General features: G+C 53.3%; 7 protein-coding genes across 7 annotated transcripts; 3 read left to right on the top strand and 4 right to left on the bottom strand.

The window, feature by feature from the left end:
• Window positions 1–1,557: 1,557 nt before the first annotated feature.
• LMH87_000382 (uncharacterized protein) lies at window positions 1,558–4,517 on the top strand (the record flags this gene model as incomplete). Its single annotated transcript, XM_056198277.1, has 2 exons — window positions 1,558–2,043; window positions 2,097–4,517. The coding sequence occupies 2 exons, from the start codon at window positions 1,558–1,560 to the stop codon at window positions 4,515–4,517; spliced, it is 2,907 nt and encodes a 968-aa protein (XP_056055242.1).
• A 1,216-nt stretch (window positions 4,518–5,733) lies between these two features.
• LMH87_000383 (uncharacterized protein) lies at window positions 5,734–6,106 on the bottom strand (the record flags this gene model as incomplete). Its single annotated transcript, XM_056198278.1, has 2 exons — window positions 5,734–5,900; window positions 6,001–6,106. The coding sequence occupies 2 exons, from the start codon at window positions 6,104–6,106 to the stop codon at window positions 5,734–5,736; spliced, it is 273 nt and encodes a 90-aa protein (XP_056055243.1).
• Window positions 6,107–6,555: 449 nt separating this feature from the next.
• LMH87_000384 (uncharacterized protein) lies at window positions 6,556–7,036 on the bottom strand (the record flags this gene model as incomplete). The annotated part of the gene is made up of 2 exons (XM_056198279.1): window positions 6,556–6,918; window positions 7,010–7,036. 2 exons carry the CDS (start codon window positions 7,034–7,036, stop codon window positions 6,556–6,558), a joined length of 390 nt encoding a protein of 129 aa, XP_056055244.1.
• Window positions 7,037–9,060: 2,024 nt separating this feature from the next.
• LMH87_000385 (uncharacterized protein) lies at window positions 9,061–10,195 on the top strand (the record flags this gene model as incomplete). Its single annotated transcript, XM_056198280.1, has 2 exons — window positions 9,061–9,190; window positions 9,258–10,195. 2 exons carry the CDS (start codon window positions 9,061–9,063, stop codon window positions 10,193–10,195), a joined length of 1,068 nt encoding a protein of 355 aa, XP_056055245.1.
• A 6,048-nt stretch (window positions 10,196–16,243) lies between these two features.
• Window positions 16,244–17,467, bottom strand: LMH87_000386 (uncharacterized protein; the record flags this gene model as incomplete). The annotated part of the gene is made up of 6 exons (XM_056198281.1): window positions 16,244–16,343; window positions 16,394–16,437; window positions 16,494–16,538; window positions 16,823–16,848; window positions 17,058–17,166; window positions 17,351–17,467. 6 exons carry the CDS (start codon window positions 17,465–17,467, stop codon window positions 16,244–16,246), a joined length of 441 nt encoding a protein of 146 aa, XP_056055246.1.
• A 1,065-nt stretch (window positions 17,468–18,532) lies between these two features.
• On the bottom strand, window positions 18,533–19,218 carry LMH87_000387 (uncharacterized protein; the record flags this gene model as incomplete). Its single annotated transcript, XM_056198283.1, has 3 exons — window positions 18,533–18,623; window positions 19,028–19,130; window positions 19,188–19,218. The coding sequence occupies 3 exons, from the start codon at window positions 19,216–19,218 to the stop codon at window positions 18,533–18,535; spliced, it is 225 nt and encodes a 74-aa protein (XP_056055247.1).
• Window positions 19,219–20,265: 1,047 nt separating this feature from the next.
• On the top strand, window positions 20,266–20,781 carry LMH87_000388 (uncharacterized protein; the record flags this gene model as incomplete). The annotated part of the gene is made up of 3 exons (XM_056198284.1): window positions 20,266–20,443; window positions 20,634–20,679; window positions 20,775–20,781. The coding sequence occupies 3 exons, from the start codon at window positions 20,266–20,268 to the stop codon at window positions 20,779–20,781; spliced, it is 231 nt and encodes a 76-aa protein (XP_056055248.1).
• Between the last annotated feature and the right edge of the window lie 2,793 nt (window positions 20,782–23,574).

Here is a 23,574-nt window from a genome sequence, read left to right on the forward strand (position 1 = left end):
GCTGCGCATGCGACCGAAAGCCATCGAGGAGCGAGGGCAAGGCCAGCACGAGTTGTGCGTACTGCTCCTCTCTTCAACGGAACCAAGTACCAGTACAACTTCAGTGCAGCTCTCCGCCCTGCAGGCCCCGCAGCGTAGGCTTGCGGCAGCGAGATCCAGATGTTACGATACATGTATCTGGTGGTGTGGATGTGTGGATGTGTGGATGCCGCAAACTTGCACCGTCTCTGTTAGCGGCACCGAGCATTTGGCACCTCACCAGTAACCGCAGCCCGTTCAACAGACCAACCAAGCACTCGACGGGCGCTACTAGTACGCCTCTACCGTGGCCAAGCCCATCTGCCTACCTACCTACCTACCTAGGTACATACCTACTTAGAGGTTGGACCCCTTCCCTCTCCTGCATAGGGCCATTGTTTCGTCCGTCGCTGGTCTTGTGCGGCACAACGGCCGTCCGTCGTTCCTAACCCCCTGGCTAGCCTCTGGTCCGGTTTCGAGAAGTAGAACCGCCGGCATCTCATGTTTCGGACGACTTGAGTGCTCGCTTGTTTGTTTACTGCGCAGTTGTTAGGATCCACGTGCCTGTGTTTGCCAGCATCGAGGTGCTCTACGAATGTTGTACCTACCTAATTTAGGGGGAGAGTTGTGGGCAGCAGGGATCCCGCTAGCACCATGTCAGCGGTCCCCTGCACCAACTGTAACCGCTAAATTGCACCAAATTCCACCTGTACACCCACTGCACTGGGTAGGTACTAGAGGTACCTTTGCCTGGGTAGCGGTGCCCCGTAGAAAAGAGAACACCAAAAAGAATCTGCCGCCCGCCACACACCAACGGGGGCCGTCAAAGGGGCTGCGGCCGGCTCAGATTGGGTACATGGTCCCCCTCTCCCCCCTGTCTGTCTGCACACTGGCACACTGGAGACCGCCAATTGCTGCTCTCCCCCCATTCCCGTCCCAATCGCCTGCACGGCACCGCCGCTCCAACATTTCCATCTCATCCTCGACCTCTCCCACTTTGGTCGCTTACCTCCGGCTTGCATCCTCTGCCGCAACTCCTGTCCGCGGCCCGTCCCTCTCTTCATCGTCACCGAGACGTCGATTACAGCCCGGCTTCGCCTATTTACCGTATACGAGCCGGATTCCTGCCTTCGCGAACCGACCCCCGGTGTCAGCATTGGCAGAGCACACCCCCCGCCGGCTCCTTGCACCAGCTGCTCGACCGACGCACACGGCGTTATTGCTGCACCTACCCGGTCTTCTCGAAGCATCCTCCATACATCGAGCACCGCAGTCCAGCGCGCTCGCTTCCGGCTCTCACTTCTCACATCTATCGCGACACGATACTCGCGCAGACCGACCAAATCCCCCGCCGTTGCAGCGACCAGACGCCCGCCGCACCAGGCATCGTCCCACCTGCAACGCCTGCCCGACTTCTTCGCAGTGCTTCTCCGGCACGCGCGACGGATGGGCGCTTAGGACATGGCACATGCTATTTTGATGAGAACCAACACAGCTCCGGCCCTGCAAACCACCAACGGCGTCGGAGGCTTGACCAAGATGAGCGCTCCTCGAAGCAGCCACCTGTCTAGCGCCACCACATACGCTGGCTCGTCTGCCTCTCTCAGCTCCCTCAACAGCAATGCGACTGTCGTACCTCAGAATGGCGGCCCCGTCATCGCTACCGCAAACATCATCAACCAAAAGGCCGACGCCTCTCGCTCACTCTACCAAATTTGCGTCTCCTTAAAACAGCGCCTCGCCCAGGTCCCCGACTTCCAGCCCTTCCTCGACCAGCTGGACCCCAACGACCCCGTCGATTCGTTATGGAACTTATTTCGCTCGGGGCATCCTCTCCTCATCATCTACAACTGTCTGCAGGGTGAGCCCCTCAAGGTCGAAGACCCAAATGCATCCGAGGCCAAGAAGTCAAAGATTGCCATTTTCAAATTTGTGCAAGCGTGCCTCAAGGAGTTGCAATTGCCTCCAGCTGATACATTCGTCATTACGGATCTGATGGGAAACGACACGAGTGGCTTTGTCAAGGTTCGTGGCGCCTGCTTGTCCCCCTCACCTTTGCTAACCCAGTACCCCCGCAGGTAACTCAAGTTGTCAACTATGTGCTCGACCTCGCCGAACAGAATGGACACTTGCTGCAACCGCAGTTCCTCCCAGAAGATTCCAACCTGCCTCCTGCCGGCACGCAGATGAGTTACAGAGACCATATTGTCAAGGAACTTGTGGACACCGAGCGTAAATATGTCCAAGATTTGGAAAACTTGCATGACCTCAAGAAGAGATTAGAGCAGAAAGGCGACGTGCCCGGCGATATTGTGCACCAAATCTTTCTCAACATCAACGCTATCCTCGATTTCCAGCGACGATTCCTTATTCGCGTTGAAACTACCAATTCCGTGGCCAAGGAGCATCAGCGATGGGGCGCCCCATTTTGTTTCTACGAAGGCGCCTTCGACATTTACCAGCCTTTCATTGCCAATCAGCGCAAAGCGGCTCAAATCGCGAACCAAGTCTTCGACAAAATACAACTATCAGAGCATCCGGTCGCGACCGATTTCAACACGTTAGACGGCTTCTTGCTAAAGCCTATGCAACGCCTGGTCAAGTACCCTCTGCTTCTCAAGGATCTCAACAAAAAGACGGAAGATGTAGAAGTCAAGGACGACTTACAAACAGGCTGCGAGGCTGCTGAGCGAGTTCTCCACAAGGCCAACGACGCTGTCCACCGTGACCTGCTGGATGAAGCCCTCGACGACCTGATCGGCAGAGTGGACGACTGGAAGTCCCATAGAGTGGACCAGTTCGGCCGCCTGCTTCTGCATGGAATCTACGGCGTGATAACAGGCAAGACTGAACAAGAGAAGGACTACGAGATCTATCTCTTCGAAAACATCTTGCTATGTTGTAAAGAGGTGTCCGGCAACAAGAGCAAGGACAAAAAGGACAAGACTCGCTCTCAGGGCCCCAAAATCAAAAACAAGAATGCCAAGCTACAGCTGAAGGGCAGGATTTTCATGACTAATGTGACGGATGTCGTGTCTCTTTCCAAGCCTGGTTCTCACTCTGTTCAAATTTGGTGGAAAGGCGACCCTGGTGTGGAAAACTTTATCATCAAGTTTGTTCACGAGGAAATGATGAGGACGTGGGCCGTCAGCCTCGAGACACAGCGTAAAATCAACGCGCCACGCATGTCGTTCAGCAGCGAGACTGCTTCGCAAGACTTTGCCTGGACCCGAGACCACGCCATCGAGAACCCCTACCTGCAGCAGGATGAAGACGACGAGGACGAGTACGGCCCTGCGACGGCCCCTGCATCGTTCCCAATCCCGCCTGGCTCCATGCCTCGCATTTCTTCGAGCTCCAATGTCCGTCAACGATCCATGACGGGAGATAGCACACAATCTTTGGCCTCTATTGCTAGAGCACCGCCGCCTAGATTCCCGCTACCCATGCCCCCTGCACCTCTCAGCCTGCAAACAGGAAGCAACGGAGCGCCATCTCCTGGGGCTCGAGGCGGCGACTCATACTTTTCACCCGTTGCCGACTCGCCTGTTTCTTCCCGCGCCAGTACCACAAGCGGTGTCTTCCCGGGGCCACCGTACCAATTCCCCAACAAGAATGGTGGCTCCTCCGGCTCGGGCTGGGACGAAAATGCGCGATACACAGCGCCTGCCATGCCTCGGGCCCCGTCTCGTGATGGCCCCCCGTCATCCTACAACAAGCCTCCTCGCGGCCCTTCACTACCGGTGATGGCATCAAGCTCTAGCTCGGCGCAGCAGCAACGCAGCCGCTCGTATAGCACCCCCGATGCCGGCATACCTGGTCTCCCTCGACAGCGACAACCCAGCCAGGGCAACATCCCAGCTGTGCCTGGCATACCCCAGCACCTGCACGACAGCCAAATCGCGCGATCCCAGAACGGCTCTCCGCGAAACGACCTGCCCATTCGCACAAATAGCAGCAGCCCTGGTGCCACGCGACAGCCCATGCACAAGCATTCCGGTAGTCTAGGCGGCACCATGTCACACTTTCCCGCCCAACCAATTTACCCACGCCAAAACACCCCAAGCAGCCAGGGCTCCTCGATGCTTCGCGTTGATCCTGTAGCCGCCAACTCGCGAAATGGCTCCCCCGCCCTGCCGAGCGGTGCGCTCGGCCCGCCCTCTGGCGACTCATACTCTGGCGACATGCCCTTGCCGACACAGCTCAAGGTCCGCGTCAACTGCGACAGCGGCAACTACATTACGCTCGTTGTGGCCTTTAACATAAGCTACCAATCTTTGATCGATCGGATCGACGCAAAGCTTGCGCGCTTCATGAACAGCAGCATTGGCAAGGGGAACCTGAAGCTCCGCTACCGCGACGAGGATGGAGACTTTGTCACTATCGAGAGCGACGACGACATTCAAATCGCCTTTATGGAGTGGCGCGAAGGCGTGCGCAACATGTACTCTGGTGGTGTCGGCGAGATTGAGCTGTTTTGCCTAGGCGAGACTTGTTAGAATGTGGCACCATATATATCCGCCATAGCCTGCATTTCATCGAACTGCGAGCGATTCGTTTCAAACACGGCCAAACACGCAACTCATGCTCGACTACGAGCGGCCCTCGCGCACTGTTGACGGCAGAGCGATCTTCTATTACGACGGAATGCGGAATCTCGCCGGGGCATTCTGCTCTACTACATATAAACTTTCCCTTTCAGCAATCCCTTTTTTTATACTTTGTTTTCCGCACATCGCTTGGGGACTCTCGCATTTGCAGTCTTATCCTATACACCACATTCGTTAAGCTTTTGTTTTCTTGGCCATTTCACAACAACATGGGTTACATTTCGGCGCAGGCGACTACCAATATTTTAGGCGCGGGTATAGGAAAGGGGTGCATTCAGCATTTTCTGTTGTCTTTACCATTTCTTTTGATTTCTTTTTCTTCCTTTCTTCATCAAGGAAAGTGCATAGTCGGACTCTTTTTTTTTGTTTTGCTTTCTTGGTTCAGGGCCGCCTGCTGGTATAAGTAGACTGCCGGAAAGAGAGGATCGCAGGGAGGGAGAGAGAGGGAGGAAGGGAGGGAGGCCATTGGCTTTACAAATTCAATGCTGGATAGACAGTCTTTTTTCTACTTGTTTTTCTTTTTCTTGACGCGGCTAGATTTTTTTTTGGTTGATACCGTTGGTGGTCTGAATTGTCCGGGCAACTTTGACATGAATGAGAGGAAGCTGAATTTTAAACAAAAAGCATTGACTTTTATGTGACTTGTTCTGCATCTGAATTGTAGTGTGCCAAGTGTAGATCCGAAGAAGAAGGGTGATTACCTCGCGTGATGTACTTGAAGATTTGATGTAGGGTGTAGATGTTTGTATTGTACATGGTTTCTACATGATGCAACGCTGCAAAGAACTCTTTTGAACCATATGCGGTCTCGCTCCAGGCTATTTCCTCCTCTGCTGTTAAATATTTGTACACTGTGCCATGCTCTCTGGCACTTTCGTTGCTCCCAAATACATAAGAACGCCGATACTTTTGGTATTCCATCCTGCGCAGCCCTTGCGTGCAAAAGGTCTCGATCTTTTGCCTTTTCCTCTTCTTGATTTGTATTCGTCACATCGACGGAAGAAGCACTCTCTGCTGCTTCGTGCTTCTTGTCGCATTGCGTCTCAATCTCGCGCGCTCGTCTCGTCTGGTTGTAGAAGGGGGCGGTCTTCGTGCTCTTCGCTTCTTACGTCGGCTTTCCGTCGTAGGTGATGTGCTTGCCCAGGCGGCCCATGTGGTGGTTGATGGTGTTTGGCGACGCGGGCTGCGGCTTGGGGCCGTCCATGCACTGCCGCAGCTGCGTCTCGATGGCGGCGCACCCGGCGGCGTTGTAACCTGCTGAAGCCCAGCACGCTAATTTTTCGGGGGAGGGACAGTTAGCAAAGGAGAAACCGACAGACCGCAGAGGGTCTTGACCCCCGGTAGAGATCCTGCAAGGAAAAGAGAAACGTACCGAGCACGCTGGACATGACCACGGTGCAGGGGTTCTTGGGATTGCGCTTGGGGTTCTTGACGCGCAGAACCTCCAGAGGCGGTAGACGAATGGGCTTTTGCGGCATGGCGCGGCGCTGTGTGGTCCCAAAGGATGTAAATTATCCTTTGCGCGGCGGGGAGAAAGATCGCAATGGGGCGAGGGGAGGAAAGGTAGCTTATCGTTCGACTTGCGCATGAAGCTCCTTTGCGCTTCACGCAGTTCGGAATCGTAAATTTGAGGTCACGTGCATCATCACGTGGGCCACCTCTCAGCCAAGCACTCACACGGGCAGGCCATGCCTTTTGAGTATGAAAAGAACAGAGTTATTATTAATTCTTAGCTTATTACTTTGAGTTTATCTGATAGGAGGCTGAATTAGGTCGCTGCTAGCAGAGACTGATCTGTTGGTGATGGAGTCAAACGAGTCGCTCCGTGTCTACTTGCCAGGCCAACCTCATGCACAGTAACCTAAAAGAAGAAATGGCTGGATTACTGTTGTTGAGAAGTAGCTAATTTGACATTTATAGACGGGTATCATAACATGGTGGGCAGTATATCCTTGTCAGACTTGCGATATGCTGCTGGTGCAGGGACAGGCTTCAGACGCTCCGGCCAGCCAAATCCTCGCCAGCGCGACTTGCGCTTCCTTTTCCATCCCTGTTTCGGCCTTGTCACTCCTCCGTTCCCCATATTCTTCTTTGCGCTGACCGCTGCCTTGCGCGCTCGTCGCCGCCGGAAATACCAGACGGCGCCAATGAGGATGAGCAGGATGGGGACGCCGATGCCGAAGCCCAGAATGAACCGGGTGCTTCGCTCATCGCCGCCGCTGTTCTTCGCAACGATTCCACCGACCGCTATACCGCTGCCTGCTGTTGTCGCCGAGGCGCGCTTGAGATACTATTCCAAACAACCAATTGCGTTAGCAGTGGTGCGATTGAGACGTTTGATGCGGTGGTCGACCTCCGGTCGGGTGGTGCAGCCAACTTACCAGCTGGTAATCATGCGGAATATACATTCTTTATGATCTCATTGACAGCCAGCAAGCTGTCCGACGACATGTGCGCTTTATATTGTTGCTGGCGCGTTTCCTCGTGTTGAATCCCAGGCAAGTGCTCGTGTCGATTCGAATCTCAGGCTGTTGCGGAGAACAGCTGGTATGAGTGTCAAATATGTCAGGAGCCGCCACAGCGTCCAAATCTGCACTTTCGGCCAATTTTGAAGCATTCTACGGTGCCAAGCGACAATGACGTCCATTGCTCTCTGCCATGATGTCGTCGCCCCACAGTCACAGCCCTTCTCAACATAATCTCTCGAGATGAAGGCCAGAAGAAAACATGGGTATATTTGACACTCAATTGATCCAAATGTCGAGAGTTAAGCTTAATTTTTAGACCCCATTGCGGACCATCGGTCTACGAGGTGCCGAAAGGTGATGTGCGGACTGAACGCTCCTATACGGTCTCGGCCTTTACTAGAAACAGCAGGTGTAACATCTGAAGAACTAACAACACGCTACTTTCTTAATTGGCTGTATTATTGCTTTCCTATCAGTATCAAGAAAAGATTTACCTCTTTTTCCTGCTGTCATGCCTTCCCTCTCGAGACGTGCTGTGGCGGGCGCGCCAAGCCCAGACGCCAGTAAGCTGACTGCCAAGAGCTGTTAGCGGTAGACTCAAGACAGGGTGCGGCCAGGTCAAACCAAACATGATAAAGCCGGTCAGGCACCTCAAATGCTAGGTGTCATGAAAATTCAACAGGTTTGTCCTCACCCTGAGGCGATTGTAGTGCAAATGCACAAAGTTCGACATTGCTCAACTGTTTCTAAAACGCTGCTTAAATACACGAGCAAACTCAAAAAAATCCGGCATGGCTGATTAGAGAACGCCTCAACCAGGGTACACTAAACGAATGAATCAACTTGTCTTGAATAGGTAACGGCCGTTAGGCGGCACACTAGGAGCTTCTGTAGTGTCGCGGGGTCGTCGCGGGGTCACAACAGAACGCTTCGCTTTTTTTTGTGTCAGTATCTAGAATGAACTCACTGTATCTTAAGGCCTAGACTCTTGGCTCAGGGGAAGTCGCTGTTGGTATCGGCGCTCGGGTGGTACTGTTCTCGTGTCTATATAAAGCTGCTCTTCTGTCCCGTCAACTCGAAGTCCCAGTCAAACTCTTCTTCATCTCCAGCACAACATCATTACACATCTCAAAATGCAAATTCAAACTCTCTTCACCCTGGCCCTGGCCGCCCTCGTTGCGTCCTCTCCTCTTGAGGCACGCAAGCCCCCTACGCTGGCAGAATGCTGCTGCTGCAACGGAACGCCTGAGCTCGGCTGCCCTGCGAACCAGAACTGCACACCTATCCGACCTGGCACCTGCACCGTTACTCGCTGCCCTTTTTAAAACGAACATTTCTGACAGCATGTGTGCTTGTCGACCATGAATCGACCTTTCCGGCTATACCGGGGAAAGGGTTGTGGCGGCCTCCAGCGGAGGCGCTGCCTTACTTTGGGAAAGATGGAAGCATGATAGGCCAAAGCGGTTGAGAATCAGCTATCAACAATGAATCACGATATATACAAAACATTGATCTCTGTGAGGATAATCTAAAGTGGTGAAAATGTCGAACGTGATGGCTGCGGATGCTTTTACACTCCGCTCCGCGCGCGTATGAGTAGGTTGCAGCGCTGCGGATGTAATTTGTCCTGCAGAGCGATTCGGTCGGGTTGCGGAAGCAGCTTTCTAGATAAATCCCGGAAACACAGATCGAAGCTTCAAAAAAAAAAGCTGCGTATGCCTCCGCGGAACGAATGCATCCGCCAATTTGTAAGCACCACCAGCCTCACGACCAGCGCAGTTTAGTAAACAATGTCATGAGGCATCACAAGCCACAAAGCACCAGAAAAAGTGCAGCCGGTTCGAACGAGGCCTGCTATAAAGCAGCCGCAGCAAAGTATAAATGAAGCACAACTGCCCTTTGGGAATGTTGGTTCATTCATACCATGCTTCCGTCCTCTCAGGAATCAATCTATAATCCTCGGAATGCCACTTGCGATCATGTCTCAGACTGCACTGATAATCAGCAAGCCTGGGGAGCCTCTGGAAAAAATCACCAGATCTGTTCCCGCCCCGGCTCCACAGGAAGTCTTGATCAAGAATCATGCTATTGGATGTAAGTCTTCCTTCTCGCCAAGTACAGGCACTGGTCAAACCATGGGTTCAACTCATGACTCGATTAGTAAACCCGCATGATAGGAAGATTCGCGATCTCGGGGCTATAGTCCCCCTCGACAAGTTTCCGTACATTACTGGCAACGATATATCCGGTGTCGTCGAGACAGTTGGCGAAGGAGTGACCAATGCCAATGTCGTTGATCGGGTCTTCACTCAGGCAGCTAGCACCTCGCTTGATACTTCTGGGCTACAAGAGTACACCATCACCTCTTCCGCTCTACTGGCCAAAATCCCCGGTTCCATGACGTTTGAAGAGGCAGCAACGCTGCCCGTCTGCGCCCCCTCCGTGGCCACCGCCCTCTTCCACTCCACCGGCCTCGGACTGCCACTCTTTGACAACATCGCCGAGTTTGACTACCCATCCAAGACAATTCTCATTCTCGGCGGCGGCTCCAACTGCGGGAAAGCAGCCATTCAGCTCTCGCGTCTCGTCGGGTTCGGCACGATCGTCACCGTCGCTTCAAAGAGCCCCGAGAAGGAAGCCAAGCTTAAGCAGCTCGGTGCCACCGTCGTCGTGGACCGCCACTCGCCCTCACTGCAGGAGGATGTCCGCGAGGCCGGGGGCGACGATTTGGTTTACGCCGTGGAAACTGTCAGCCAGGGCGAAAAGGGACATACCCTCGGCGTCAGCGCCCTTTCCAACAACGCCAGAGGCACCCTTGTGACAATCACCCATGGCACGGTGGATGAATCCGCCATCGGGGAGAAAAGGGCAGGATACGAGAAGCGCTTCACTGTCGGATCCAGTCACGTCTATCCGGAGTTCGGTGAGAAGGTGTGGTCTGAGCTGCCTAAATGGATACAGTCAGGCAACATTGTGCCCTTTTCGTTCAGAACCATCAGAGGTCTTGACGCAGCAGCGGTGAACGCAGCTATTGACGAGTACCGAAGTGGAGGAGAGGTGGTAAAGGCCGTTGTTGTGCCTCATGAACAGGCCTCTTAGTTGCCAATGATTCATGTAGTGAAAGGACTTGTTGTTAGAAGGAAAAGCCACTGCGCCATGCCTGTGGTCTCGGCTTAGGACACACATGTCCTCTCATGAACCGAGCTCTTCTCTGCCATAAGTTGTCAATACCATTACTAACAATACCTATGTAATACATAAAGCGTTAGAAGTACTATGAATTTGTGAACGATCGATCCACGCGTTTAATTGCGTTTGAGTGCGATGGAGAGAGGAAAGAGGCGTCACTCGCCAGTTCTCTGCTTCTCCCGATGACGGCTACCCTACAGAGGATTGTCATTCAATAACCTCAACTCGTTTACACCTGACTATGGAACTCAAAGTATTGCAGTGTCATATTTTGAGCAACCAGCCCCTGCCTTGGGAATGTTGCAAAGGGCCCGAAAAACCACTTGAATAGTCGTGTCAGGCAGATGGCACGTTGCAACAAAGTGTTGTCGCTCACGAGCACGAACCGGCCCTTCCAGGGATTTGCATAAGTTGAAATCCGACGCAAGGCAGCCTATCACCGGGGCATAATTACAGATTGAGAAAAAGTTGAATCCTTCGCAACCCCGGCGGCTTTTTGCTCTCGGCCGCTTACTCGAAAGAGGTCAGGCCGCCCGCTATGCTCCCGAAAATCCTTTCAATACAACAATAGAAAAGCTCCTAGGGCTGACATTGATATACGAGAAATGAAGTAATAGCAACAAGGCGACGGAGTCGATGGACCCAGTCGCACCGGCGGCATCAACTAACCGATCTCAGTCTATCGGCGATGTCCATTTCAAGATGTGGCTATTTCGTTTATTTCTTTGGACAAGTGCCGATGGCGTGAGCCTAGTGTCGCTAGCAGCCGCTTGGTAAAATTCGTTGAGAAGAAGGATTCTCGTATCCTGCAGTGCCAACGGACACGGACTGGCTGGGCCAGTCTTCCGTGGGGGGCTGTGCGGCGATGCTCCTTGGTATTGGCAAACTCGTGCGAATAGAAAGAGAAGCATCTTCCAACTACTGCAGCTTCAGCTACGCGAAAGCTCTTTATGATGTATAATCCATTATCGGTCCATCATTGTTACCTCTGTCATCGCTCCCGATCGTCAAGATGCCGAGTGCACGCTGCCGAACAATTAAGCATCACGTTTACAAGAAGCCGAGGCCAAACAAATGCCAAGCAGCTTTCAGCTGCAGAAGTTTCCACAATTTTTGATTCTTTTTTGCATACTAAACAAGTCAAAGGAGCAAGCATGCTTGAAAGCCTTGCTATGACGGAGTACGCATGCAGTGCCTTCCTCATTCCGGCGCGATCAATGACCCCATACGGGAGCAGATTTCAACCTACCCGAGAGAAGACATTTACTTGCATTTGCACATCAATGAAGCCCATCGCTGTTTTCAACAGCCAGTTTTGGCGCCGCGCGTCCTGACGGCTTTTGGGGCTGTGGAGTGAGACAGTTCGAGTCAGGGCCGTTGAGAGAGTGGCCCCGTGGCGTCGACCACGGCACATACGTAATGCAAGCAACTTCAGCTGGAAACACTGGCAAACCAAATAGGACGTAATCAGTATTTGGCCTGCCACGGATGCGCCCGACAAGGGAAGCGTAATCAGTATGGCCGTGTCGATTTATATGGCTGCCGCGAAGCCGAGATCTCGTCCATTGCAAGCTGCCGTCTGTTCTGGCTACTGGTAGAGAAGCAAACATTCCAAGGGTCCAACCATTACCCGGTCCAGAGGGGGGGTTTTGAGGCGGGAAACTGGGGGGGGGGGGGGGGCGCGGCAGATGCAAATCGTCTTGCGCGGCGTGGCTTCGCACCTCGCTGCGCAGATCCTATTGTCATTCTGGCGCCGAAATGCTGCACGTAAGATTCCGGTTGCCGGAAGGGCCTCCTGCCAGAACACTGCAAGCGCCTCCTGAAATCATGGAACTTGGACTGCCAGGGCGTGACCAGATATGTTGGAGGCCGCAGCGTCCTATTTTGGGTACTCCATTTGTCTAGGGTATTGTTAGAAGCAGTACAAGCTAGCACGAACCGCTGGAGGAATTCGAAGACACGTAGGGTAATTTGCAGGCTTACACGCCAGGCAGAGAGTAAACTGTACATTGTTAATGCGACGTGGCTTAATTGGCCATCACGCTCGTCTGGCTGCTGGGTTCGGGTCAGAGCAAGTTTGAATGGAGGGGAATTGGAGTAATAAAGATAAAAACCACAATCTATGCCTCTTCTTTGCGTCAATGCCGCCTTGACATCTCATCCGCCGGAGAATCTTGCTGTCGATCGACTACAGATGTGCCGACAAAGCCCTGCCTACCTCAAGCCCACGCTGACGGGCATCACGCAAGTTCCCTATGCGACAGGCACTCGGCACTACAAGCCCAAAATAAATATAAAGAGGGCTGAGTCGAGTCGGACATCGCATTCTGTCTGGCTATCGCAGCCACCGCCATACTGTACATGGTGGGATTACACGCCGAATGGCACGCAGCCTGAAGGATGGATGAAGAAAAGCCGCAGAAGAGCAAAGGAAGCATAATGCTACACCGACACCTGGCCCTTGCTTTTCGGTCAATTAATAACGTACCAATTGGCAAGTGCATCAAAAGTGCATCAGCGGCGATGTTGCACTCTCCGTCCCTTGTCACCCGCACACTCCCCCCGAGTTCCGGACTCCAGTTGGCCTGTACCTCAAAGCTGCCCGTTTCCCGAGCAAAGCACGCATTCACACACCTCGAGTCCCCGCAAGAAAACGGGGACGGCATTCTAGGCTGCAGTATTTTCTGCTTTCCTGTTTGTCCAGCGAAAAGCGGGATTCTGGATCCTTTTTTTGACTGTGGGAGTCGCAGCATAAATGGAGTCGGGCCGGTGTAGGCTGTGAGAGCCAAAAAAAAAAGAAGAGGGAGACCAGGGCAGCACGGTTCAGAGGACAGGGTTACAACGGGCCAATATCAAGGCTATTTAAAGCCCGTTGTGAAGCCAGACCGCACACAAGAACCAATCAACAAAGATAAGCGCTTTCGAGAGGACTGGGTGGGTGTCGACCACAAGGGGGCGTGAGCTCTGCCAGGCCCAAGGACAATGAACCAAGATATCTCCCGTCTTCGTGTCTACTTGACACAAAATGTGTACTAGAATGATGATTTCGCCGCTGCGAGGCCCCTTTGTCGCCAATTGATCTGTGCAGCCATACTCCGTACACCCTCCACCCATCCCTATATTAGACTCGCAGCGCCGTGTGCAGACGACGGTGGTCAGCCACTCACTACCAACGCATCAGCGGGCGAAAAAGGTGTGCGAGATGCATCGCGGGATCGGCTTGCACTCTCCAACCTAGTTAGCGCGGGTCCCGTAGCCCAGCCCTGTCGGGCCATTTACGGCAGCACGGAGGGATTTCCACCGTGGCCTGGCAAGGCTTTGTGCACCCAGCTCGCCTTTACATGGTGCGCGAGACAACGGGCGGGTGGGCAAAAAAGCAAATGCGAGCATCTGAAAATGGGACGTGTTGTCCTCTCTCTTCCCCCATGTCCTTGAGCTACGTCAACTCGGGTGTGCTTTTGCTGATTTTGCTTGGGGCCGGCCTTTGACAACCTCGGCGGGAGCAAAGTTTGGTTGCCAGTTTTGTCCATTGTCAGATTCGTTCTTCTTTCGTTTACCCGGGATCTGAGATTCAAAGGTAGTCGGCTGGGGGCGTGGCGAAATCGCTGACAGAGAGGGGGGCGTGTGTCTGTGTTGCTTTGTTGCAACCACGGACCGGACGCTGACTAGCGGAGGTGTGATGAGCAGCGAGAGAGCGGGAGGGTCGGACGGACCAGACCATTTCCAACTCTGGAACCTTTTCCGAGATTTCAAGCTCAGGGGCCCCAAACAGCCTGAAGGAAAAAGGCGGCGACAATCAGTTACTGCATTCAAACGAATAGCGTGCGGCAGCCGCAGCAAAGGAACCACGTCGTTGCAGAGCCGTGTCATATGTGGTGGTATTCTGCATCCTTGGCTCGCACGAAAAGCACGTCTGTAGATCCCTGGCGTGAGTATGTATGGGTGCTTTTGCAAGTGAGGAGTCGGGCTTTTCTGCTACGTTTGATGTCATTTGAATGGTCACATTCGTTCATCACGGAAAGTACTGCGCTCGCGGCGACACTGTCCAAGCTGCGGTCATTTGCACTCGGGCGCAGTTAAACATTGTTTGCATAAAAGCACAGCCATCAGACAACGCATCATCTCGATGAAACGACCACATCTGCATGCGTGATGCGATGTTGAGATGCATTGATAGTCCGAGGCGGCGCGCGCATGCGTAGCATTAGCAGATGCGATCCCAATGTTTCAGCCCTTTTCTCGTGCCTTGCCCAGTCCGCCCTACTCTTGGCTCTTCCATTGACAGACAACTGCATGTATCACAAGACCTGCTGGCAAAGACCAAGTTTGTGATGACTTGTCAGACCTGCAGGGAATGTTGAGGACAGCAACAGCACGCCTCGCGGAAGCAATGCCGCACCGGTGACAAGCCAAGACCAAACGTGGTCCCGCGGCTCAGAGACCTTTTCTGTGTCACCTCACGACAATCCAAGGCCATGGCTGCAGCAGCAGAAGCAAGACACACGAGTTTGCTTCACAAGGCTGGCTGTGCATATGCGGCGCGCCCCCGACCGAGCTGAGCAAGCCCACCGTCGTGGCGGTTAGGCACGGGAAACTTTTTGCCTCCCAGCTATCGAACGTCCTGCCATGCCTTGTGACCACGTCATTGAGCACTCAATGTAAAAGCTCCGGATCACCAAGTTTCCAGATTTGTTTTTAGTGTGCCTTGCGGCTTTGCTTGTCAGGAGCCAGGGCTGGGCAGCTCGATTGGTCAACGGGCCCCGACAGGAAAACGCGCCGATTGTCACCACATTCGAGCCAGCCACCCGAGTGAAACCACAGCTGGACTGGAGACTAGAGGCGTCACTAAAACGTTAGTGGCGAAGCTGCAAGGCCAGTCAGAGCCCTGCCGGATCAAGATTGCAGCGAGCAGGTGGGACAAAAAGGCCCGGCCGGGTTGGGGTGGCCCCCCCCCCCCCAAGCCTAGTCAAGCCAAGCCAAGCCTGCGAGTTGAAAGGATCAACTAATAACTAAATTAGCGCCCAGCCCTGCTGTTGGGCTGTCGTTTATGCCGCAGTTGCCTTTCCGGCGCAAAGGTGGGCAAACTCGGTTCGGAATGTGACTGGCCGCCTAATTGTTCCCTTTGCTTCGACGTCGCCTTGCAAGGACAGGCTAGCGTGTTCAAGGAAGAGGAAGAAAAAAACGATCAGTCATCTAGTTAATAGCGGAAGCCGGCTCGCTCGGGCAACTCTGCCGTTTGGGCAAAGGTCCGGCCGTCCTCTCATGCATGCAAGCCAAGGAGCAGGCCAATACCAAGGTTTATCACATTCCAAAAAAAGCATTGGCCCATTCGGGACCGTGCATTAATTGAATTTTGCACTTTATTCCTGCATTGTGAAGCTTCCCGACTTGCTGACCTCCTGTTCGAGGCGCCTTCTCTCGCCTTCTTACCCTAAAAGACGCAAGAACTCTAATAATAAAGATGACGGCCCCGCGCAGCTGAAGTTTGCATACACGCCAATAACGGGGCAGCTGTGCTGCTCTCTCTGGGAAGCTGGGTTGGGAATCCAGCTAGTGTAAACGACGAATGCGACCGGGTGGGCGGTGAGGTGCTTGCTGCATTATCATTCTTTCTTTCCAAGACACAAACACTACCCAAAACGTTGCAACGGTAGACTGTACAGGTGGCACATAATCATGAGCCACCTCGGGCCCGAGTTGTCCGCACCGTGGGCACTTTTGCGTGCTCAGCCCTGCTGCCCAAGCCATCCACTGCAACCGTTCAATGCAACTTGGATTGCACTGCAGCAGCATGCTGGAGGAGGGGGGGGGGGGGGGGGGGGGGCATACCAGCCTATCAAATTAGTTTGCAACAGATTATACCTCGCAAAGGAACTTCTTGGCTTTGTGCAATCCCAGTCATATTAATGACCCTTGCAGCAAAATACCCAAACTATCGCATGCAGGCTGGAAGCAAGGCTAGCCAAGGCGACGGCGAGACGACGCCCCCGTCTCCAGAATTGGTTGAGGCTTGCTGCCACACGCCAGATGGTAGCAAAGATCCTGGGCTAGATCCAAACTTCCAACTAGTTAGTCCTGTTCGACTTGTAGGCGCACCAGTCAGCGTACGACGAGCGACATGCAATGTGACAACGCCAAAAGAAAAGATTCCTCTGCCAATGTTAGCAATGCGGAAAGCGCATAGTGAGAGACACATGGGGGGCCCTACGCCAACGGAACCCGTCTTAACCTTCCGGGCAGCTCTCCGCTTGCCCTGCCACAGAGATTGAGGCGATTAGATTGAAAATGAAGACTAAATAGCTGGCTTTTCTTGGCCGCTTATTCCTCGTTTGAGGCGGAGGCGGAGGCGGCCGGTTTCTTCTTCTTTCTTCTTCTTTTTTTTTTTTTTCAATCACACCTCCCTGAAGCAACCTTGATATGCATGCATGCATTTCTGCAAATGGAGTGCCGATCTGCAGCAACATGGGTGGAAGGAGAGCCAACTCCGCCGGGCTTGTGAAGAGGTCTGGACGAAGCATCGCGCCATATCTGTATTACCAGTATTTTCATTTCTTTCGGTAAGGCTAATGGGGTAAGATATCGGCGCACGATTAGCCTGGCACGCAGCAAAAACGTGGCCGAAACACGAAACCCCCGATCCTTGTGGTCCAGGGAATGATACCGAGCACTGCCTCGTCGTAATTTCCTTTTCTAGTTCGTCTCATCTCGCCAGTAGAGAAGGGGAAAGCAAAGGGTAGATCGACACGGTAGGGAAAAGAGTAGGCCTACTCACTCGGCTTCACATCACAGCAAGCAGCCTTGCCAACCAAATGTCGAACATTCGGCTTGGAAAGCACTTGTGGAGGCCATACCTGGAACCCGGATGCTGCATTGCCGCAAGTCTGGCGACTGGGTTATTTAGTTGTCCTCTTGCTGTTCACCCCCGCCTCCCTTGTGCAGTGAGACGTGCAGACGGCAGTTATAAAAAGAAATTCACCTGCGTCCATCCAGCATAACAACGCATTGCCAATCACGCCTTACCACCGCCAAATGTTACCTTTTTTTTTTGGTAGCACCAGTCTTTACCAGTAGCTGGCTGCCAGGTTTTCTTTTGCAGGCCCTCATCGGGAATCCATTCGTCTCAGTCTTGGACCTGGCCTTTCGTATTCTCAGACCCCAACATGTCTCTGAGATTGGCCACATGGGCTGCCCTGCGGGAAGGCGGGCTGTGGCTTCTCCAAGTAGGATGGGATGCAGAACCAAGATGCCAGGCAAAAAGCAGCTCCATTCCGTCTGCGATGTCCCGGCATCGCAACCCTGGCCCCCACTCTCACGTCGCTGTGTTGAAAACTGCCGTGCGCCATCGAATGCACCAGCGCCTTTGTTGTCGTCGGTTGACTCGATTCGGAATACTTTGCACCGTCTCCTTGAACCGTGGGCAGGACTACGTAAAAAAGACGGGAAGCGCCCAAGAGCAGAAGAAGTCTCGCCGCACAACTGCCACTAGAAACACAGTAGAGCAGCAATAGTTTCAAAGCTGTCGCTATTCTTTGACCTACCAATAGTTGTCTGATTTTTTCTTCTTCGTTTTCCGACGGTCCCGCTGATGGCCCTCCTTTCCACTGCCGTTGCTATTACCGACCACCGTTGCCGCTGGCGCCAACTAGGCCCGCCCAAAGAGGGCGTTTCGGACCTTTTCCTCTGTAACAAGATCTCGTCTTGGCCCAGCCAAGAAAAGCTTGGACTTGTCAGTATGGCGAATGTCTACAAGCGACGGCGCTTGTGGGCACTTGATCTTGGCTCCGATTATAAATCGCTGGTGCGCCCATGTAGTTCGGCTACTGGACTTTGTGGCTGTCTGCGACGTCGCAACGGAAAACTCCGTCTCTGAATTTTCCTCATCTGCGACAAACCAGTATACCGAAGCTACAGCCATGTAGATCCTAGGGTCACATGTAACCTTGATCTTTGGATCTGCCTTTGATGCTTTGAGCGCTGCCCGGCTTTTTGTTCTGAGCTCCCGCAGCTGTATTACCAGTAGAAATGGTCCTCGGACGATGGCTGGTAAATAAAAGGTGCTCGAAAATGCTCTCACCTGCAAGCCCGTCCCTCCCACTAAGCACACACCCTCTCTGCGCTTTCCCCTGTCGGGTAAGACATGCCCGCTAGCCAGCCCGATCAGGAATGCTTCCACAAGGCAATCTCGAACACTGCCCTAAGAGGCAAGCTGTTACGCGTATACAAAAGTCCGTGCTGGCGTCCCCATTCTTAGGGAACTAGCGCCTCCGCTCGACGTGCAGCTGTGTGTCTGGCCAGTACAGGGCCTTTTGGGAGGGGAGGGTTCGAGTTCCTTGCCGAACTGTAGAGTAAGCACGGAGATCGATGAGCTCGTCAGCGACCCACGTCAACGGGATTCAGAAACATCGTGTAAGAGCCGTATAAGCACCATCGATGAGTGATGTTTTTCCGCTAATCTTTTCGCTGCTGCCTGCGGCGTGCCTTCCGCTACTGGGATAGGTGAAAATTTGAAGAAAAGAATGTAAGCGAAAACAAGAGGCCGTCGAAATCGACATGACGGACAAGATTATGCTTTCGGGCTGCCAGACAACGCTATGACTGGGAACTCGCTTCACCAGCAGAGCGCATAAAGCTGGACTGAGCTGAATGGTGCCTCAGGTTAAACTTATCGACCGGGAGTTGATTCCATCATGCATCCCGTTGGAGATGCTAGTGTATCCCACAGCGTAAATAGATGCCGCTTACAGAATTTGGCCCGCGACTACGATGTGCTCGGGGAGTTTCACGATTTGGTGCAAATGTTCTGCTATCGTCTCGGCCAGAATTCTTCCGGAGCCGGACCTGTGCCCTAATCCAAGAACCAGTAAGAACGGCCGAAGCAGGGTTGTAGCAGGTTGTTGCTTACCCGACCATAGTTGCTTAGCTGCAAGGATCATCGCCGCGACGGACCGATATCGTCAAACTCCCAGTTGCAGCTAGCACCACGCTACGAACCAGCCTTGCACAGATGGACTCGCGGCACGGATAAATAGTCTTGAATTGCGCCATGCATCCTGAGAGAGCAGAGTAGCATCGCGCTGTCAAAGGGCTGATAATTGCCAAGAGTTCCTAGCCTTGCGGATGCTAGCCCCAATATGGGCTTCCAGCACTCGGCAGATGAATGTAGCGGGATCCCCACCTGCAATTGTGAGCAGCAGGGCCATGCCATTATCACCTCGGGATTTATTAACGACATGATGTGCCGAATCGGTGGTTTTGCGGTCAAGTCCAAGCCGTTGGGCACTGAGGGTACGATTGCTGCGTTGGGCAACCTCGGAATGTTCCCTAGCAGGCGGCATTTTTGTAGTGACGGGGTAGGCTTCGGCTGGCCTGTGGTTCGCTTATTAACAACTAGCATGTAGAAGATCAGCGCTTACAACCAAGGAGAAAAGGTTCGCTTGCTATATAAATCACGCCGACAAGCCTTGATTTTCTCGTCGTAGACAAGTCAATAGTTCGGCCGCGGTTGGAAACGAAGAGCCCGGTAGGCTTGGGACAGTGATGTCGGAAATGAATGCTATATTCATGGACGGAGGCATCCGTATTTGGCAGTCGGGCTGGCGCCGTAATAAGTGACAGATCCTGGTCCACTAAAGCTGAACTGGTGCATGAACCCCGCGACAGAGGAGAATTGTGCATCACTACTCTGCATAGGTTCTGTAGTTCATTGAATGCCTGCAAATCGTAAGACGCCGTCCGAAGCGTCTTGCGCGCAGCAAAACACAAGGAAGACCCCGATTTTTGAGCTTCAGGCTCGGCGACCGCACTTATACCGTACCCTTCGCGCATGGCGTAAAACAGCGTCTCAAATGCGTAGATCTCACTCTGTGCAGTCGGGATACATAGAAAAAAGCCAAGACAGAAAGCGGTCCGTATCCGACATTGTATCTTGGACTGTAAATAGCGCTTGCACTGCCCTCCTTTCTACTGATGGAACCAGAAGAATGTGGGAACATAATAGTCGCTTCCCGAGGCTGCCGGCCAGAACTGCGCCGCCAACAACCTCTTGGCGGCCGGCCAAGGGGCCCAAGATATCAACTATTACTAGCTTGCCAGTTTCGGCGTTTGGCTGGCAACTGGAGACATCAGAGCAGCGCTGCACATTGTGGGCCACGCTTCCCAGTACGAGGAAGCCATCACTCCTCATCTCCGAAGGCCAGTTGTGGCGATAACTGTTGCACTTACGCAACCCTTCCATGGAGCCCGGGCACTGGAATCGCACTGCATTTGACAGGCGATTGGCTGAAGCTGGCGAGGTACATCTTGGAGATGCAACTGCTGTTGTACCAGTACACGAATTTGGCGATGTAAGCCTTTGATGACGTGGGCTCCGACACTTGGGACAAAACTTTGAAAAGGCAAGAACCCCGCATGACAACGACAGACTTTGCCGGACCTGTGGATTTCGTCCCGCCATCGTGCCAGTGAAGCCGTACTGACAGCCATTTGCTAGGGAGTAACTGGGCGCGGATGGAGTTGTGGCTGACCTTGAAACATCCTCATCTCTGTCAATACTAAGTAGCCCTCGAAAGTAGCTGACGACGCCGTTCGATCAGCGGCATCTCCACAATTCCTCCCTGCTAGAGGGGCCGTGGACTATTGAAACAACTTCTAGGCCAAGTCGATAGAACGTGGCGCCACGCAACACCACTTTCCTTGAACCCGCAAAAATGGGATTGGAGACGCGCAACAGGCGAGGCCGTGAGCAGTTGGCAATTCAGCAGAGGTTTCTCCGAAAGTGTGTCTGTGACGCGATTGCGCAATCGAACTGCCGGTTAGTCCTATCACGCGCTGTTGCTGGCACGCTGGATCGACGACGCTGCAAGTAGGAAAAGGCTTAGCGGGCTTAGCTCCGCCATGGCGCACGCCACAAGGCATGGTTCGTGGAACCGTGGGCATGGTAAAATCTCGGCAGCGCTGTGTAAGCATCAGTCATGCAGCCAGCCCAGCCGTGAAGGCGCCCCCTGAGCTGCTGCGCCATCGTGGCATTGATAACTCATAATGTGCGGTTAGCTTGGCTTGGTGTCAGGCCGAGCCCTTTCGCGGGGAAATGGTATCTGTTGGGGGTTGGTCGCGTCGTATGAAACTCGACGCTTATTAGAGATGTACCCTATCCTCAGACCCATGTTGAACAACCATCTTCGCTGGCGGCCAACGACCCTTAATCGGCAATGACTCTGTTGGACAAGCTCTTTGGTTAAACAACTGGCTGCCATTTCGACAAGGCCCTGCCACGTGGAGCTTGCAGAAGCTACTGTGGGAACGCTCAGTTCGTATCCAACCATGCAAGTGTAATCTGTAGCGCATTGCAAATGCCATGCCTACTGATAGGATGTAATAATAATGTTCTGGTGCGCGCGAGTCGGTAAATTTGGAGCGCATGCACTGAACATTACTGCAATGTGTGCTTTCCAGTTGCCTCTTTTGGGCGCCGCGGAATACGCCAAGAGCGGCGAGACCAGGTTGCCCCATGGGAATTGATTCCGACGAAAAGACTTTCTATGGCTTGTCTTGTTCAATGCGTATGCTGTGTTCCGCTCGCTCGGCGCCGATACAGTTCAGCAGGAGCGTCTTTGACCAGCCCTGAGCCACTAGTTGAGCGCCAGGTGGGGGAGTGACACCGAGTCGCCTTCAGCCCCCAAAAGCCGCAACCCAGTTTGTGTCATGACACGGACAAGCAAAATGGCGTGAAAGAGGGCGTTTCCATGCCTTTCCCCGGATGGTCCGGGAAGTGGCGGGAAAATCCTAACTGATGGGCTGAGCCTGGCTGAACCAAAAAAAGAGTTCATCGCACCCCATCAGTGGCTGTTTGAGTTGCTGCTAAGTTTTGTGGTGGATATGTTGGGCGAGTTTGCACAAAGAGCTGCATAATCTCGGCCGGAACACCTCTAGGCCGGCTATGTATTGTGGTAGGGCTGAGCAGGGAGGCACTGCACACCACTGAATCAGAGGCTGAACAGGCTGTCTTCTGTCAGTGTCTGTGTGCCGTCTTCTCTCGCGACCACGGATGTAAGTATTGAAGTAAAACACACTTGACTAACAGGTCTTGTATGCCATCACCACCTGCCAGTATTCTACTTGCTGTTAGTTACTCAGTTGTGGTACGAGTGGCCAGCCCAGAGAGATCATGCCAAGGCACGCGACTCAGAACTGTGGAATGCTGGAGGAGAATATTCAGCAATGGCAATTCTTAAGGCCATTCTGGTATTCCGCCTCTGTTGGTGTCTCTTTCGATGCGACGGCGTGTGAAGCGACCAAAGTACACCGATGAGATGAGGATTCAACAGTCGGTGTGACAGCATGGCTCAAATTAGCTGTGTATTACAGCTGTTAGACGTGGTCGAAGCCAATGCCGATGCTTATGTCGTTACGGGAACCAAATTCTGCATGTATGAACCAGGGTAGATGAAATGATTGCCGTCAGCATCTAAGAGCATCATGATATCGTGCGGCTTCACAACGGAGCCTTGACAACCTGATACTGATAGAGTAGTGATTCTGCTGTGAGAATGACCACATAGGCGGCCGATGCTTCCATATAGGGTTGATTACAGCGAACAGCTCAGCCCTGGCGCTGACGTGTTGTGGTCATGAGCGATGTCGACGGTTTCGCGGCATTCGGATTTCGTAGAGTTGAAACGGAGTTGAGTCAAGAGGTTGGAGATGCTAACACGCGATCAGAATCGACGGGCGAGAACGGATGGGATGGACCCCCGTAAGGTAGGGCAGATCGGTGTGTCCGACTACACTCGCTGGGCTTACAAGCGCCGGCGATCTAACATTATAGCTGCTCTTGAACCATCAAAAAGGGCCCATGGGTGTGTGTACTCATCGGTAGCCCTCTCGGTCGGGGGGGGGGGGGGGGGGGGGGGGGTGTGCCGTATTGATCGCTTTTCTAGATAGTAGGATAGCAGTTGTCAAGTCATCGTAATGAAAATGACTGCTACAGGTAGGAGAACCGGGTAATACACTGCGAGGGTCGGCATTAGCGTCTACGGTGAGAGAAGATGACGATGATGTGCGTTTGCGAGATGGTTAGTTAGGTGAGAGAGAACGGGTTTTGATGCGCCCCGCAGCTGGCCGTGGAATGGCCCGAAAGGGAAAGGTGGCGCGACTGTCCCACCCAAGTACAAGGGCGCATCTCAGTCTTTCCACGCCGGGTTGGCTGGGGTGAGGAGTATGCTACCAGTACTGCTAAGGTCAGCACTTGCCGGGCAGCGAGAAGCGGGATCGCTCGCGTGATCCGGGATCAG

This window comes from Akanthomyces muscarius, chromosome 6, assembly GCF_028009165.1.
Source record: "Akanthomyces muscarius strain Ve6 chromosome 6, whole genome shotgun sequence".
NCBI lineage: Eukaryota > Fungi > Ascomycota > Sordariomycetes > Hypocreales > Cordycipitaceae > Akanthomyces > Akanthomyces muscarius.